The sequence below is a fragment of the Strongylocentrotus purpuratus genome, unplaced genomic scaffold (genome assembly GCF_000002235.5).
Source record: "Strongylocentrotus purpuratus isolate Spur 01 unplaced genomic scaffold, Spur_5.0 spur5_scaffold_4, whole genome shotgun sequence".
NCBI lineage: Eukaryota > Metazoa > Echinodermata > Echinoidea > Camarodonta > Strongylocentrotidae > Strongylocentrotus > Strongylocentrotus purpuratus.
The window spans coordinates 35,812,496-35,830,703 of record NW_022145610.1 but is presented as its reverse complement, the minus strand read 5'-3'; the positions used below and the strand labels follow the sequence as shown (position 1 = coordinate 35,830,703).

General features: G+C 34.5%; 2 protein-coding genes across 2 annotated transcripts; one reads left to right on the top strand and one right to left on the bottom strand.

Annotated features, from left to right (window-relative positions):
• Positions 1 to 85: 85 nt before the first annotated feature.
• Positions 86 to 7,764, bottom strand: LOC588363 (3-keto-steroid reductase). Its single transcript, XM_788052.5, has 9 exons — positions 7,572 to 7,764; positions 6,436 to 6,639; positions 5,587 to 5,679; positions 4,861 to 4,978; positions 4,229 to 4,344; positions 3,569 to 3,749; positions 3,064 to 3,120; positions 1,881 to 1,979; positions 86 to 1,585 (listed from the first exon to the last, which is right to left on the bottom strand). Exons 1-9 carry the CDS (start codon positions 7,634 to 7,636, stop codon positions 1,472 to 1,474), a joined length of 1,047 nt encoding a protein of 348 aa, XP_793145.3. The 5' UTR covers positions 7,637 to 7,764; the 3' UTR covers positions 86 to 1,471.
• A 252-nt stretch (positions 7,765 to 8,016) lies between these two features.
• LOC100892475 (DNA-directed RNA polymerase I subunit RPA12) lies at positions 8,017 to 12,114 on the top strand. Its single transcript, XM_003723740.3, has 4 exons — positions 8,017 to 8,211; positions 9,711 to 9,811; positions 10,759 to 10,868; positions 11,790 to 12,114. Exons 1-4 carry the CDS (start codon positions 8,082 to 8,084, stop codon positions 11,812 to 11,814), a joined length of 366 nt encoding a protein of 121 aa, XP_003723788.1. The 5' UTR covers positions 8,017 to 8,081; the 3' UTR covers positions 11,815 to 12,114.
• Positions 12,115 to 18,208: the final 6,094 nt, after the last annotated feature.

The window sequence follows — 18,208 nt, the reverse complement described above, 5'->3', positions numbered from 1 at the left end:
CCAAATTTATTTAAATGCAACATAAACGAGTAGAAAATCAAAGATGCTTTTGAATCAGTATACATTTAATTTACAATCAATATAATTTAAATTTCATGTCTTTTATTACATGAGAAATGTATGATATCATGAACTTACTCGAGATAAGAACGCAGAATTCATCTCATATAAAGGTGAATACATGTATTGTCAAAGAATTTAAGAATTATAACAGATCTCCCCACAATATTTATGATGTAAATATATTGACCTATGACAGCATTATGAGCACAATTTTACCTCTAGAATATTTATTTCATCCCTAAATAATCACTTTTTTACCTTGGATTATATCTTACATTTTATCTTGATCTCTTACTTTTCATTTACCCATACGCATTATACATGCAGCTTTAATGCTAAGCCAATTTTATTTTATGTGAAAGTTAAAACGTTAAAACTTAAAATAGGGTAGGATCCAATTAATTCTCTTGAATTAATGAGCACTGACTAATATCTTACTTGAAATGATGCTGGCAATGGTGTTCAAAAGCCTATGAAATTATCTCAGAGACTGGCAGAAAGTGATTCTATCAGCTCAACATGTTAAGAGTGAAATCTAACAACATATCTTAATGGTTATCGCATCACAAATGGCATGTCTTAGGGAAATAAAATCATGCTGAAATTATTCTCAGAATACTATTTTGAGTAAGATTTTAAGGGTACTTTATCTCGCCAAGATGAAATCTTAGATTTGATGTAAGAAAAAATGAATCTCAAAATACACCCCCGTTTACAGATAACATTTGTATATAATTTGCACAATATCACACAATGCCAATATATGGGTTTTGAAGTCTTTCTACATTAATTCATTTTCTGTTGTGTTACTTACTTAATATATAAGAGTTGCAGAAAATTAATTTTTTTAAATCTAAAAGACCACTGTACCCTGTGTAAAAGAGGTAGAAACATAAAACAATTTTTTTTTTACATCCTTTCAAATTTTGTACTGTAGCATGCCGACGCCCACAAACATATTATAAGCCTTGCCATCAATATCACATCAAAATTATTGATACAAGCTATGAACATCATTGTACTTGATTGGTTACATGTATGACCACATTTATTATACACCTGTACATGTAGAATTGTGACCATTTCTGATAACAAGTTTGTACAGTACCTGTACATGTACATGTATAAGCTCCTTAAATCGTTTGATTTGATTGACTGAGAGCAAATTTGTAATACAATTCTAGCATTTGTTGATAACAAGGTATATGAAACAGTGCCCTGGTGATTAAATTGACTAAGTCCAGTATTCCTAGAATAAATTAAGTTGGGGAAATGCTTTAATTGCATACAGATTACATTCAAGTGACATAAACTGCACTCTGAAATTGCTTTAAAGTAATACTTGATAATTTTTTCTTTGTTTCAAATGGTTACCAATACCTACAAATCTAGATCGGATGACCAGTCATTATGACATGGAGACATTTTTTTCAGATTTGTTTGAAAACTTGTACCTAAAGCTCTGTTCCAATACATTCAGCTTTTTGTACAACAGCTCTGCATGGTCTGGATTCATATCAAGCTGAAGGGAGAGAGAAACGGGAGAAGAAATGAAAATTAATGGGTGATAATGGAAAATACAGAGCTTTATAAAAACATAGTGGCAACCCCCTCCTCTCCACAAAAAATGGCTGATTAAAAACAAATCACATATATTGTGCTGATTTCAAATAGTAATCATTGTTTATGAAAAACTTGTTATTTCAATTAAGCAAAAGAATCAAATGTCAGACTACAACATTAGATCACCAACAATTTGCCCAAACAAATTCTTTACAGTAGAGCATTATGATGAAAAAGGGTATGAAAATACACACCTTGTCTGTGTGCACATATCTTGTTCCAAATAGAGAGCAGTGGCTGACATACTTTATATCAGACTTGGTCGTTTCTGGAGAAGTACTAAATAACCAAACCTGTAAAACAAGAAGAAAAAAAAGAATGAGTCCATTAATTGTGGGGTGCATGGGAGACACCATGCCAACACCTAATCTTGCCTACCACAGTACTTGACAAGTAGCTGTGATTGTACTACAGGGGGTGTTTCACAAAGACTAAGATCAACTTAATTGGACTTGAACTATGGCAGGCCGTTCATGCCACTAGCAGTTCCTCTAAACATTTGTGGCATTGGTTTTGCAAGGGACGTACAAATCATGGTCACAAATCTATAGAAATTACTTTTTTTGATAGTTCATTATTGAAGGAAAAAATATTCTTTAAAGATCATAATATCTAATTTTTTTCCCTCTAATTTTACATCTGGTTCAAGACTTTTTAAAGGCATAAATTTCATACCGTAGTATAAGTCTTGAATATAACTTAAGTTTACAATGTAAGTAACTTTTTTTCTTCTACAATGAACTATCAAAAATGTATAATTTGTAGATTTGTGACGTCCCTTGAGAGACCAATGATGAGAGCAACCAGTGGCATGAATGGCCTGCCATAGTTCAAGTCCAGCGTTAGTTGATCTTAGTCTTTGTGAAACACCCCCCCCCCCCCCAGTAATTATACACCCTAACAAAAACAGGGCACCTCAACTTGATAAAGTTTGATTTTTAGAGAATTTTAGAGTAAATAACATAGTATAAAATGGGTTTCCCCCTCTTTCCATTTCTTTAATTAAAAAAAAAAAAAACTTTTTTCCATAACAATATCGTCGCTGTTTTCACAAAGTGACGGTAGTGAAAAAAAAATTGCATTCACTTTGCGTTACGATTTTTCTCACTACCGTCACTTCGTGAAAATAGGGACGATATATGTCCTTAAATTAATGACAAATCCTGAGCCTCATCTTGTGAAAAAAATTGCAAATATTTCAGTGGATAACTTTCCCCTGATGCAGCCTAACTGGCCAAATCCAAAATTGCTAAATTTGTAAGGGGTTTTGAAGCAACATTCTGGAGATTATGGTATTATCTATTACCTTAATGTATTCCATCATAGACTTTAAGTTGTAATTTACCAATTCTTAAAACAGAAATTTCCCTAACTTACCAATGCTTCAGCTCCATTATAAGGGGTGATACAGAGCCTTGGTGCTACAAGACGAAACTGACAATATAGAGAACAACATTTGGATAAGCATCAGATGATTTGAATTTCAAAAAGTAATTGACAAGCAAATGAAAAATTACAAAGAGGCATACAAACATGGCCTTCAATTTTTTTTTTTTTTATTGTTTTTAAAAACAGATATTGCACTGTTTTTCCTTTCTTGAATATCTTGCTGCTCACAAAGTTTTGGATTAATGTGGTGCCATAGCCCGTGAAGTATTTGAATCATTTGCTGCCCACAAAAATATCACTGTGGTTACTTATTGTCAATGTACAGCAAAGAATAGCGACTTTATGCACTGGATACACATGTCACAACACATTGCATTAAATGAATGTAATCACCTCTTTGAGACTTTGATCAAAACAAAGACAAATTTAAAGAAACATTTTGCACATGATTTCCAGATGAAGTGTGAATGACAAGACTGTGGAAGCCTCTTACCAGGTAGAGTAGAGGTGTACTGAAAGACCACATCCATCCTGGTAGTATAGGTGATGTCATGTTGGTGGACATGAAGCCAGGACAGGTGACCCTGCTGTAGACGCCCTGAGAGTTGAACTTGTCGTTCAATGCCTGACTCAGAAGATCAACAGCGTGCTTAGATGAGCTGTAGGATTCAGATCTGTGGGTCAAAGACAAAGATATTGAAACCTTGCAATAACACACAATTCAATTCGGTTATTCATTTCCATTTTCAATAAAAACAATACAAGGCTATACACAATAATGAGCATTAGCAATATATAAGAAAATTAAAATAGGGAACCATTAACCAGGACAAGTGTATTTTTCAAATACATTTTAACCTCACCACTTTACCTAACTATTGATGATCTTTTACACGTTTCTATTCTCTCCCCTTTCAAGGTATTTTATTCCAAATACGGTAATCAGCATTCTACATTATTGATATCTGTAATAATAATAATAATGGGTTCTTGTATAGTCAGATTTGACCCTCCTGGAGCTCCTGATTATTACCCTGGCTTTAGCACGGCTGCCATACTTAAGAAGAACAGTTCTTTTGAAATTGTTCTAAACATCTGAATTCACCAGAAAAGGTAGCCCTTCTTCATGAGAAAGTCGATGTGGGTCACTTACCCATTTTCATGTTGTATATCATCTATACTGAAGAGCTGAGCTGATGCATTGCTAGATGATGTCCATATAATCTGAGACCCACCATCTTCACATAGCATGTCCAGTAGACCTTGAATCTGCACAAAGGCAAGTTGATTCAAATCAGATTCAATCAACTTACATATTCAACACTTGGATTAAAATACAAGAAATACGGTAGACAGAAAGCTTGAATATAACAAATAAAAGAACTAAAGGAAATAAAGTACAGATAAAGTCAAGAAATAGGTGTACGTAACAGATTTGATATTACTCACAGTTTGCTGAAGATGAAAGCCATTGTTTAACACTTTGTTAAATAAGAGGGTACATTCCTTGAATAGGTGACAAACAGCAAACTGTGAAATGCAATGTGCAGTCATATCGTGATACATAATTTCCACTACACACATAGGCTTCAAGAAATTGTCACATAAACATGTCTTGTTCTACATGTATATTTAAGGGGCAGTGGGGGAAGGGGTGGCTGCAAAGAAAAGGAAATAGTCAAAATCAAACATTTTTTCAAGTTAGATATTTTTGTACAAAATGATATGACCATTGAATTTAATTCAGTGTTGAGAAATTGATTACTGTAGGAATGTTTATCTTACCAGTACATAATGTCCAAAAATGTTAGTACAGAATACACTTCTAAGTCCATCTTCTGTAGCTCCATCTTGAACGTTGAGTAAACCCTCACCAGTTGATAGAATTCTGATGAACTTTAACCTTAAAATTGAAGAGAAATAGTAATTGCCAATGTAGAACAACATACAATATTGGAAGGGCGCTTTTTCAATAGATGATATTAGCAAATTATCATACATATATCAACAGTACAGTAAAAATTACTTCCCATGTTTATCAGACATCATACACTCCTGATAAACCAACTGTAAATTTGGGTTTAAATTTTTAAATTCTGAAAATAACATAATTAAACAACATGTAGCCATAAATTATAATAAACCTTTTCATTCTTTCACCTTACAATAAGCATGAAAATGAAATGTAAAACATGAAGGAAAAAGGTATTCACTCTCAGTCTCATAGAATACTGGAGTAGACAACCTATAATCATGGCTTATCTAGATGCATCAAAGTACCGTAATAATAAATCACTGGACTAATATTGGTTACCACTTTCATTCTTGGTACTTTTTTTCCTACACCTGGGCCCGTAACACAATGGTTTCTGACCAGTTGCAAATTTAAAACAATGATTTTGATTGGTTAAAAGTCAGCCCTTTGAAAAATATCTTGATTAGCCATTGTCATTTTGCCATTGTTTGCAAACCTTTGTGTTATGGGGCAAAGAATATGAAGAGCATACTTACGGATTCCACATACTCTTAAAGAAGTTTGAATAGTTGAATGTCACATTAGGCATGGTGCCAGCATTTAGATACAGGTAATCAAGTCGATCATATCTGAAAGAAAAGTATACACAAAAGATAAGCTTTGAGCATGTTTATGTAAAGGCGCTATATAAATATCAATATGTATGTATAAGCATTACTCACTTGTAAATAAATTATGAAGCAAAAACGAAGTTAAGCTCTGATAAAAATGATAAAACAAAAAAGTAATAATACTGTGTAAGAAACTAATAATCATCTTTTCATTTTTCCTGTTTGTTTTAGATGATACAGAATCAAATTACATATACAGGTACAGGACTGCCATAAATGATGGCTACATACAAAGAACACAGTTCCCTGTCCCCCCCCCCCCCCAATTAAAAAAAGAAGGTTAAAACAACCTTCTTTTTATAGTCATTGAAAACTCTTCTATTTAATTACACATGTCATATAGGTAACTCTGACTGATTTGTCATCAAAGTATATTATTTATTTCTAAATTTCGCTTGTTCATGGGAAATTAGGATTTCCAACCTTAGTTTATGTAGAGCCAAATACCAACAAGGCAAACAAACATTATCAGGTGTACCTTGAGGCTGTTTCTTGAATGACAGACAAAAATGAATAAATAAAAGGAAAACAGAAAGAAAGAAAAAGAAAAAAGAAAGAAAAAAAAAAGAAAAGAAAAAAGGAAAAAAAAGAAAAAAAAAGAAGAAAGAAAAGAAAGAAACCACAGAAACAGTTGTTCACTTTGTGTACATGTACATGTCAAATGAAGAGCAGTCTATGATTTAGACAATCTAGGCGAAAATGAATTAAATGTACCTCTGCTTAATCTCTGCACAGGCCTTGTAGACTGAAGTCAGTTTGCTTGTATCAAGCTGGACAATGTCTACTGTGGCATCTGGGTGAGAAGAGAGAAGATTCTGCTTGGCTGTCTCTGCTTTGGATAGATTTCTGCATGCTAAGACGATGAGGAGGGTGATGTCCAAGGCTAGCAGACGGTCTGCTATGCTGTACCCAATCCCACTGGGTCAGTCAATATAATGCACAAAGACAATCAAAATCACAAACTTTCATAAAGTCTTAGTTAAGCACAAAAGTCTTCCTTTGTGAATTTTATTAAAATATAAACATTATTATATCACTATAGAGTGAGATGAAAAAATGTTATACATAAATATCACAAAAGTCCTTTAACATTTTAAATTATCTTGCTTCAGGCAAAATATTAGCTTTACATGAGTAATAAGGACTGTAATTAACAAAGCACCTGAGCCTCTAAATTTTCTCTCTGGCCGGAACACCCGAATTTCAAAACTGTAAAAAGGGACTTCACACCTTAACATATCCAATGCAGGCCCTCTTTGGGAAAAAAAAGTGATATAGTCTAGATCTATTTATTTGCATTCAAAATCACTAAATAAGGTGATTTATAGATATTGAGATCAAGTTAAAAGAGCAAAGTAGCAAAGCCGAAGCACGTCTAATTCATTCAATAACAAAAAAACAAAGACAAAGAAACGTCTAGAATCTTGGCCACATTCTACTCTTCGTACTGAGCAATGTTGATCTGGCGCTGCTCAGTGGCTGCCGGGCTCACGATCAATTGGGCAAAAAGAATTTTAATTTTCAGTTTAACTTTGGTTTAAAATTTGGAGTGGACTTTAAAGATTATTACCCACATAGAATTTCAATATGTACATGTAATTGAAAAAACAGTGCTGCACTGCTAATGCTAAATGATTAATCTCGTGTCCTCTGTCTATGCATGCATTGCCCAAATTCAAATACCCTTAGATTTATAGAGAGGTCAACTATCAGCTGATGATCTCATCAGTGCAGTCTCATCTCACGCAAAGCACACACAATTCACAAACACACTCACAATGAAAAATGTCAGCAGAGACAAAAGTCAAGACATTCTTTTCAAAGACTACATTTTCAATGATTATACTCACGCATTAGCCCCAGTTATGATGACAACCTTTTTCTCCTGAGTCTCCTCACTATCCGTGTTCACCATTGTGTTTTTGATGCTTGAATCCAACGTGGATCAGCTAAATTCCTAGAAGTTTACCTCACAAAGTCATGAAAGTCGCAAAGAACTATAGTGTGCACACGTTCATATATAAAGTTAATTCGGATGATCATACATGTAATTGAAGTGTTAGAATCGCCTAAAAGAAACTTCGAATTATTAATATACTTAATCTATTTTAAAGACTGTTAATCGATACATACATCTAATTAAAAAAAATAATAATGATATATTTTAAAATGAAAGTGTTTTTTTCTTGGTTTTATCTGTTTTAGTGTAATTTATATATAAAAATCCTCATAATATATTGAATTTTCCTTGAAAATTAATATTCCTTGGGCAGTCGCGCTCTTATTGATATCCGATATATCATTTCCACGACCACGTTTATTGAAATTTAATTTGAGGTGTTGAGCTTAAATTTTTAAGAATGGATGCAGATACAACTTTTTCTGTTGCAAAGGAATTCTGTCCGAGATGTGGCACTATTTTACCCTTTCCAGAGCGGGGCAGTTTGGACGTGTACTGTAAAAAATGCTCTTATCAAACAAGTGCCACAGGTAAGTTAGAATCAGAATGTAACTCCGGGAAGCTCCAACACCGGCGCCGGTGTTGGAGCTTCCCGGAGTTAGTTAGAATGAAGCGAGGCTAGATCTATGTCACTTGCCCAGAGTTTCGGGGTGCCCGGGCGGTACGATTTTAGTCAGAATCGCGGGTGCCAAGCTGGGCCCACATACATAGCTGCATAGTATTGTAACGGACACGGTTTGCTACCCGGCTGACACGGTATTTGTCAGGATGCCCGTGTCTGGCCTGGCGCTCACCGTCGTTCGTTTGGACAAAATATATGCCCGTAGCTTGATGGCTGGAGTTCTTTCACTGCTCGTGCACGTCACAGGGCGTATTATTACTAGACTATTAACAATCATGCATCCTTCGACTGCAATCGGTCACCCCAATCGTTGTGCACAGCAACAGTCAATTGAACATCCTTCGAGCAATCAATCAATCATTCATTCCTTCGTAATCACCAAACGTTTCACTGCATGCTCTAAGAATTTAAACCAGAATATCGATTTCTAAGTCAAAAAGCTTTAATGCTCACGTGGTCAACAGGTAGGGTAATACAAGTGCAAACTTCAGGTTAGCCTCGGTGAGGCTGGCCTGTATAACGGATACAGTGCAGTGGAAAGCTCTAATACACAATCTTTCCGTACTAATAATTTCCCTATACATAACTGTATAAAAGGGCAATTATGTCCTCGTTAGTAAAACAACACTTCAACACAACATTTCTGCTAATCCCTTTAAATCTTCACATATAATCTTCAGTATAACCCCTTATTCCTGATTAGATAACTATTACAAATAATATCCCGGGTTTATCCCCAAAAGAAACATGATAATTGCACCAACATGATCAAAATATGTAATTTATGCTCATTTTCCTTCAGTTTGGTAATTGCTAAATCAATGATGCGCCGTTGCTATAGCGCATGCGCGTACAACAGAAAATGCTTAACCTTCGTCCAATACTAAAACCCTGATTTGTTACAGTATCCTGGCTGTTCTATTGATTCTCAACATTTCAAACACCACTGTACAAAACTCAGCGCAGCGCTAGTTCAGAACTTTAGAAGTCTATCCAAACTTTGACCCGTAACTCCGGCGTGAAGACCTCATTCATCAAATGTCCAAATAAAGCCGGTCATGATTTAAAAGTCGATATGCATAGGGTCTACTCTATGTTTGTTGCCTGTTTCGTGTCAATTTTCTTATCTTTTTCGGAGTATTTTTCCTAAAAACAAAGACTTATAGTAGACTCTATGCATATTCTCACAGGATTCATGGCAAACTGTAGCAACTAGCACAATACAATTGCATACCGTACCGATGGTGGCATGTGGTGCGGGCGCGCGCGCGTATGTGTTCAGTTAGCGACCGTAACAGTTTTAGGAGTTTGTTTACATTACTCTTTCACTATTATGGTTTAAGTGATGTACCTTATTTAATTTTTAAGAAAAATCTAATATCCTCTGTTTGACATTTATTACCTCAGACACCTGGGCAGATGTAGTCTACCATTCTCACCGGAAAATGAATGAGCGTAGGACAAGAAAAACAGAAAGGGGCCATCCATCCGAAGATCTAGGACCTGTGGTAAGTATCAAAATAACAAACCCTAGGAGATTCTTAAAATGTATACCGAATGTTTAATTTGGCATATAATTTTCTCTCACTTTTGTATGTTCTACATGTCTCTTAATGCTGTTCCTTTGTTTATAATGCAGATGCTTTTATGTGATCTCTTTTTTGTGTCACAAGTGCTCCTTGAGCATTTGATTTCAAGTGGATTCAATGCCTTACAAATTTCATATATTATTATTTTTTATTTCCACATAGTTCAAATACAATCTCCTTCTGATAATAAATAAGAGGACATTGTCATTTGTTACCATAGAAATAACTTCATTAAAATACTTCATTAAAATGCTCTCAAGAATGCTTGTCATTTATATTCAAATATGAACTTGTCACCAATGACCCCTTCAATTTAGAAATGAATGAACATTTTATGAACAGTTTACTTTACTTGTTAACTACTTTAATTGTCTCAGTCACATAGGCTTAGTTCATGAATGGCCTGGCTCCTGTAGGCAGTGAGTTCAATTCTTTCGAAACTGAACAGAAGAGAAGAAGAATTACATAGATTAAAGCTTATCAGTACTAGTTTACAGGAGGGATTAGACCACCCTGTAAGGTTACTGGACAGGTGGTTATCTGATCAACTCAGCTCTCAGTTAACATAAGAAAAAGAGGATCATGGGAGACCAATGGTCACCGATTATGCATTGTTTAATATAGGGAGTAGCTACAAGTAGTGCAGTGGGCCTTTAATATCCAGAGCCAATGAAAATATGGATAAGTTCTTTTATGAATTTGAGTTCTTCAAATATGTTGAAAGTGAAAATCTAATTATCAATAAGAAAAATTGTGATTCCAGTTGATAGTCAGAAACTGCTTTAATACAAATCAATACAATTATCTTTGAAATGGCAACTCTTCTTTTTCTTCTGTTCTTAATTGTGTTACTGTTTTCTTATCAGGTTGACCGAGCATGTTCTCACTGCGGCCATGACGGGCTTCACTATCACACCAGACAGACCAGATCTGCTGATGAAGGGCAGACCGTCTTCTACTTTTGTCCCAGTTGCAAGTAAGTCTAAATTCATGTAATGAAAATCTGGGTTAGCTCTAGCTCTGTAAGGGTGCAATTTGTAAGGTACTGTTTGACACTTGGCACTGTTTATTAATTTTACATCTTAATGTGAGGGGAATAATGAAAAAAGTTCTAGGAAAAGTAGTCAGTATTTAGTGCCAGAAAATATTACTGTACATTTTCAATGAGAAAAATGATTTTATTAATTATACCATGGTATGAATAGAATTGATTTAACTATAATCGTGGTTCCCATCACATTTCGGTCGGACTTATAACTTTTAAACATATATTTTCCAAGTTGATTAGAACATTTTGAGACTTAATTTTTTGAAGCTTTCCCAGGGCTAGAAAACCTAAACCTGATCTCCCAATGAGAAAGATGAGCTAAATGGAATGTAGTCTCTGCGGTTAATTGTACTCAACATCTGCAACAACGTATATCAATAACTATATGCAGGGAATAATTTTCCTCAAATTTTTTGATTAGCAATTTCAGCCGATGGATAAATATTTCAAATGAAATTCTGTACATTTCTATAGAAGAAAACTGCTACACAAAAGATATTTTGTATAGCAGTCATGCAAAAATGCATAGCAAATTGCGATGCGATACCAGGAAAATTATTCCCTGATATGCCATGTCAGGGAAAAAATATTTAACAAATTTCGGGGGCTACTTTTCAAGCTTGCTTGCATAAAAATAACACTCTTCAATTTGTTTTGCATTGAACTCTATTCAAATTTTTTGGGGCTCTTTTATGACTTCTGGGGGCTCTTTTGGAATTTCGGGGGCAAATTTGCCCTGAGTCCCCATGTATTTTTTCCCTGTGCCATGACAAGTAATAAAAAGTTTATTGTACAATATGACTACAAATCCTCTCTTTTATTTCTTTTTCCTATTTCTTGCTACTACAGAAAACAGGAGATTGAGCATTCCTGATACTTGTTTCCTTTGATGCTGTTTTCATCTATGGCACTAGAATGGATATATGGACTATGTATATGCAGATTTATGACAAGTGACATATTCCAGCCTGTCTGACTGCAAGGTTTTATGCTGATGAACTGTTAACTACAAGTGTACTTCATGAGAGCAGAGACAACAATATCTAAGTGAGGGTGATGGGAGAGTCAGTAACTGGACACATACAGATATATACTATTCCTCAGATTGCAAGGGGCATCTTGGACATGAAGCATGTGAATGAGTTCTATCCGCACTCAGGGGATTTCTTAGGGGAGAGGGCTTTTTTTTTTTTTTTGCTCCCGAAAATTTGAAAATCGCACAGGCCGAAAAGTCACTCAGTTGGGGGGGGGGGGGGGGGGGGGGGGGGGGGGGGGTACAGAGCACAATTTTTTTTTTTTTTGAAAATTGAAAATTTGAAAATTTGAAAATTTGAAAAACGCGCCGGCCAAAAATTCGCTCAGTGGGGGGGGGGGAGGGGGGGGGGGGGGGGGTAGTGAGCACATTTTTTTTTTTTTTTTGATCCTCAAAAAAATTTCAATTTGCACCCCCCCCCCCTTGAGCGCCCAACCCCCAAAAAAGGTAAAAATCACGTGATTTTACATGATTTTTTTTTCTCAAGGGGGGGGGGGGGCCCGGCCCCCCCCCCCCCTGGATCCGCCACTGTCCGCACTCAAGTTGAAGCTGTATACATCCATCGTACAAAGCTGTAAGGCCGATTACAATAGGTGCATAAACAGACTCAACAAGAGCGGATGGATCATTTATACAACAAAACTCAGGTAGATCCTTGAGTACGAACACAGAACAGAACATTATCGTCCATGAAACTGTTTAATTATTTATTTGTTTATTTGACTTTAATTAAAAACACTCACAAACTATTACCAGCCCACTATTAAAGTAGATATTCATTGATTTTAAAAACTAACTTTATTTTCATTATTGCAAAGTCGAAACTTTGATTCGACAATGTTATCAAAATTCAATGCTTGGAAACATTTGAAGTAATGATTATTATAAATTACAAAACGCTTAAATACAGCCCCGGCATAGCACCTGAAGAGCTCTCCAAACGCTGCTGAGATGTGTGAGATCACAGTATGGACATGACTTGCACAAGCAGACGATGTCCCATGACATCTCACACATTTTCAGTGCCTGTGTTTTCATCTTCTCTCAAGTTCTTTCTCTTACTTCACTACCATCAGGCTAAATGTATTGCCTCACCCTAAACCCCGCACATGGTTTATTTTGATGACAAATGCAGCGATACAAAAATAAAGGAATCTGTCACTTGTAAACAAAATAAGACGCCATTGTATATTCAGCTGCACACACCAGGGTATGTTCGGCGTTTCAAGAGGGACAAATGCCGTCCTTAATATCATTACGGGGGGTTTTCAATTTGAAAGTCTGGTTTCTTTGATTGTTAATTAACCCCTATCTTGTGTATTTACAAGCAAAATATTTTAGTTATCAGGATCGGGTCATATCCCCTTTTGAATTGTTTGACATGCCATTACATTTATATACAATAAACTCATCATGATTTGAGAAATAATAGCTTTGCAATTATGTTCATTCTCTATGGGATGTCGTCTGCTTGGGCAGTGTTGGTCCATATAGTGACGTCATTAAAACATTGTTATTTTTCCGGCGAATCTCTCGTATATCCAGGCTGCTATGGAGGTGGTTGTATTTTTATTTTTATAAATTACCCGATATGTAGTTGACCTAAAACTTGTACGATGGCCATCTGTTAGCTTACCAGTTTCTAGTGATACATTAATTGACATATTTGTGATCTTCTTTGAATTTCACCTTTAAGTGCTTCTACTTCTATATATAGGCTCTGTGTTTAATTTCCACACTGCTCGGTACGATTTGTTATTGTCCTTCTCTGAATCCCAAATAATAAAATAAACACGGATTGATTTATTTGTTTCTCAGTTTTTCATTCTCCAGCTTTAATTTTAAACTTCACCATAATGTTGTTGTTGTGTTTTTTCTCATATGTATGATCCCAAATTCCAAAATGTTAAATTGTCTGGCCATTTGGTTCAATTTACGTTACAGCTGTGGCCCGTTTTCCTTTTACATTAATGTTGTACATTGATACTTATAATCATGTTCCTACATTTTATTGATTGTAGATTGTGATCCGTCTTGGTTGTACAGGGGTGATAGTGAGCACCAGAAAAAAAAATAGGTTTTTTGTTTTCCCCTCATCTACGCCCCCCTTGAGTAAAAAAAAAAAAGAGGATTCGCAGGGAAAAAATGGCATCTAACAACATTCCCCCCTTTCGAGTAAGAAAATTAGGACAAAATTGGGAAAATTGGGGAAAAAATAGGGCAAAATAGGGAATAATAGAGGAAATAAGAGGGAAATCGGGAAAAATGGGGAAGAAAAAAAAAAATTGGTAAAAAAAAAAAGTCTGGATTTTTTTTTTTTTTTAAATCATGAAGTCATTTAGTTGGCTCTTTCCCTGTAACTGAGATACTAGTATGTACGGTATGTATATTCGATCTTTATATTACGTTTGTCTGTTATTTGTTATACAAAATGCCAATTAAATAATAATAATAAAATAGGCACACTTTCCCCTACTCATGTCAATGAGCAGTGCTTAACATGTATTAACCCACATACACTACATTTGTAGAACGCTTTATCTCCTACACTTAAAAGTCGTTTAATAGTTCTGGAAACTAATGCACGATTTTTCACAACAAAATGTACGACAGTCTCAGTAAGTGAATCACTTACTGCTTGCTTGTAAATCATTTGTTTATTGTAATTTCTCAAGCAGTCATACTGTACTAAATAAAATGGCAAGACTTTTGAGAAATTCATCTGTATTTTAATTTTATTGTGTGTTTTATTGAAATCATTTAAGAAATTAGATGTACCAGGTAATTCTTTTTTATTGTCTGACGTGACATGAAATACATGTACCATCAATTTTATGATGAAATTATATGTCCAGCTTTACAAAAAATAAAAATCTTATATTAAATTTAAATTAATTGTATGGCAGATCTGTTTAATACGTATTTCACTTAAAATTGCCAAATGACACAACACAACACAAGAGAAAAAAATAAGTTTGTAATATTTTCGAAAGTTTTAATTAAAAAATCCAACGACTTTATTAGTTTATTCCAATCTGTTCCAGAACAGTATGTTTTGTTCACATATACATTACTAGCTGTATACATTCTAATAAACATCTTATTTTGTAAGATAATAATATCAACAATTATAAAGAGAAAGGTCAACTGACAATTCATTTTATAGCTACTGGTCCTAAAATTGAAAGAAGACAGAGCACTGGAAATTCAAACTTTCATCTGTCAGCAATACATTTGAATAAAATCATAGTTGAATGAGGAGCTACTCTTTTGGAAATACCCTTGAGAACCAAAGCTGCTATTAAATGCCAAACTTTCTCCATGAAATTGAAGGAAGTTAATTGTATATAGGTAAAGATATCGTATCAAGAAGTGCCTCTTCTTAGAATTCGATAATATAGATTCTGACCTTTTTTTGGTTAAAAGGACCGGTATCATGTACAGAGTTTTTACCATTTACTTTTGGTGATTACATGTCCATGAATGTAACCCACTTCAAATGCCATGTACGGCAAGACTTTGTGCAAGCATTTGGGGTTCTGAGAGCACATTCTGTTTTACAAAATATGCATGAGATTTGAATACATACTGTTGTTCCCATACATGTACCAATGTTCCACTTCGGCAAATATTCAGCAAAGTACATTGTAGTATTAAAGTAGAAACTAGTCAAACTGAATCTCTATATCAAATGTATCAAAGTGAAGCTGGAAATTCATTAAATACATCTACCATCAGGAGATAGTTTAACATTTCAAACAATGACTTTCAACACAAAATAAACTCCTCACTAGCAAATTTATAGGTGAGTGTGATAAGACTACGGGTCAATGCAAAACAAGGCGATTACAAATGAAACAACAGCATTGCACTTGAAACAGCAGAATTGAATTTAAGGCACAGCTAAAAACATGAATTGCAGACATATACCCTTTGTGAAAGTGCCTCACATATTACTAGCAGGTTGAAATCTACATTCCTTGTCAAATAAGTAGATAATCAAAAGTCAAAGTGACCAAACCTGTTTCAAGAGATGTTGAAAGAAAGTCATTCCAAAGTGCATTTCTCATAATATTTGGACCAGCAAAATTACTGTTATCTGAAATTGAAAATCATATACCGGTACATTAAAATGCAAGAACACACATATCCTTATAATATAAGTTATATTGGACTTTTTGTACATTTCTTTTGACCAACTTATTTTATGTCATCGTCTTTAACCTACATGTATTTGTTTGCTGTATGCTTGTATGGAGCATTGTTGGTTAGACCATTATTCAGACATGTCCAGAGCCTGAACAGTGTAAAGTACATGAGTATTAATGCCATTCTGACTCCATATAGACAATACACTATTTCAGAGGTGTAGCAATGTTAAACACTTACTGTACAAAGATAACTGCCCTGCAACATGAGAAATGAGAGTCCTATGATTACATTTACTATATACACATGTATTTCTGAACAATTTTGTTAAAAGCATTTTAGAAGATTAAATTGCTTTCCTTTGACATAGTACGCCACAGAACATCAACAATTTAAAGAGAAAGTTACTGTACATAAACATTCAATGTGTATTGCTGTTCAATGTCTTGCAATACTTGAACTTGAACAGACTGTACTGTGAACACTCGTAAATAAATTATTGCTCAGAAAAGTTGGGAGTGCAATACAAAATTATTTGTAGAAAATGTTTTGCAAATTATACATACCGGTACATGTAGTGTGTATATTCTGAAATATTCTTATCTCATCCAAATATGAAAGAATCCCTCGTAACATAAATTTAAAAAAAAGAACATTAAAGTAATAAAGCCCATGCTTTGTGATGTTAAGAGTTTAAAAGTCAAGTAAGAAACTGTTAATCAATTGCATGTAGACAATTTGTAAATGGGAGTTAATTTGAAATCAAATCTGTTAAGATATGACACAAGTTGGGGAGAAAGGAAACAAATAAGAGAAATACTGAGCTCGCTCCTTTTCTTCCTTGCTTAGAATCATTATCATGTTGCAACATGTATTTAACTATTCATTAAACTGCATTCATAGAAATCTGCAGAGTGTTGGTACATGAAGGCTCACCTAAACTTTACATGGCTGTAAGCAATGTCCAGAAAATAACTCTATAGAACTTTAAATCGGATAGTTAAAGAGTGACGAAAGGATAAGGAAAGACATGACTGAGAAAGATGTGAGAGAGATACTAAAGAAAGGGGAATAGAGAGAAGATATAAAGGAGGAGGAGAAAAGTGACTGAGGAAAGAAAGAGACTGACAGAGAAATGGAATGAATTAGGGGAAACGGTCAAAAGAAGATACAAATAGAAAGAAGATGAAAATGACAACAGATATAGTGTAAAGCTTGACCAAGAGGCCAGGTCATGAAACGATTTCCTTGGGCTCAAAAGAGTGTAGAAACCAGTCTTAATTTGTACAATCATCTACATGAATATCATGCACGTATGAGTTGCTGCATTCTGCTATTCAAAACAAAAAAATAATTTAATACATCAGAACTTGTTTTAATAAAACCAACAGATAAATATATAGAGAATATTACTGTTAGTATTCTATTCCATGCAAGTCTATTATAATTATACATACATTGACATACAAGATAAATTTCAATATCATTTTTGCTTACATATTTCTTACACCGGTCCGTAATACCCGACTCAATATTACATACATGTATATGCAATGATAATCTCACCACTTTTTTGCTTAATACATACTATTAAAGATATATCTGGAATACATGTTACATTATAACATACATCTTAAATTAAGATTGAAATATACACCTATCTTCCATAAAATTCAACTACCTGAATAAAAGATAATAAGTTAAACTACATTGTATAGTAATTGTGCTTGCTTGTCAACTATTCTTGACCTCTTCTCTCATTTCTCATCTCTATACACTATGAATATGACGGACAAAGAAAGCAGACAAAATATACAGTTCCTCAGGTAGACAAAGGAACATCCCTTCACTGCAATTATGTAACAAGGTGAATATGCATGTGGCACCTGTTCTACACATTTTTACATAATAGCAGTGAAGGGATGTTCGTTTGTCTACCTGAGGAACTGTATATTTTGTCCACTTTCTTTGTCAGTCATATTCATAGTGATAATTCTATTCCTTTTCAACACAGCTCTAGGCAAACTCTAAATCCAAGAAGTTTCTTGTAAAATATTTGATCAACAGCAACTAGGCAACTACATGT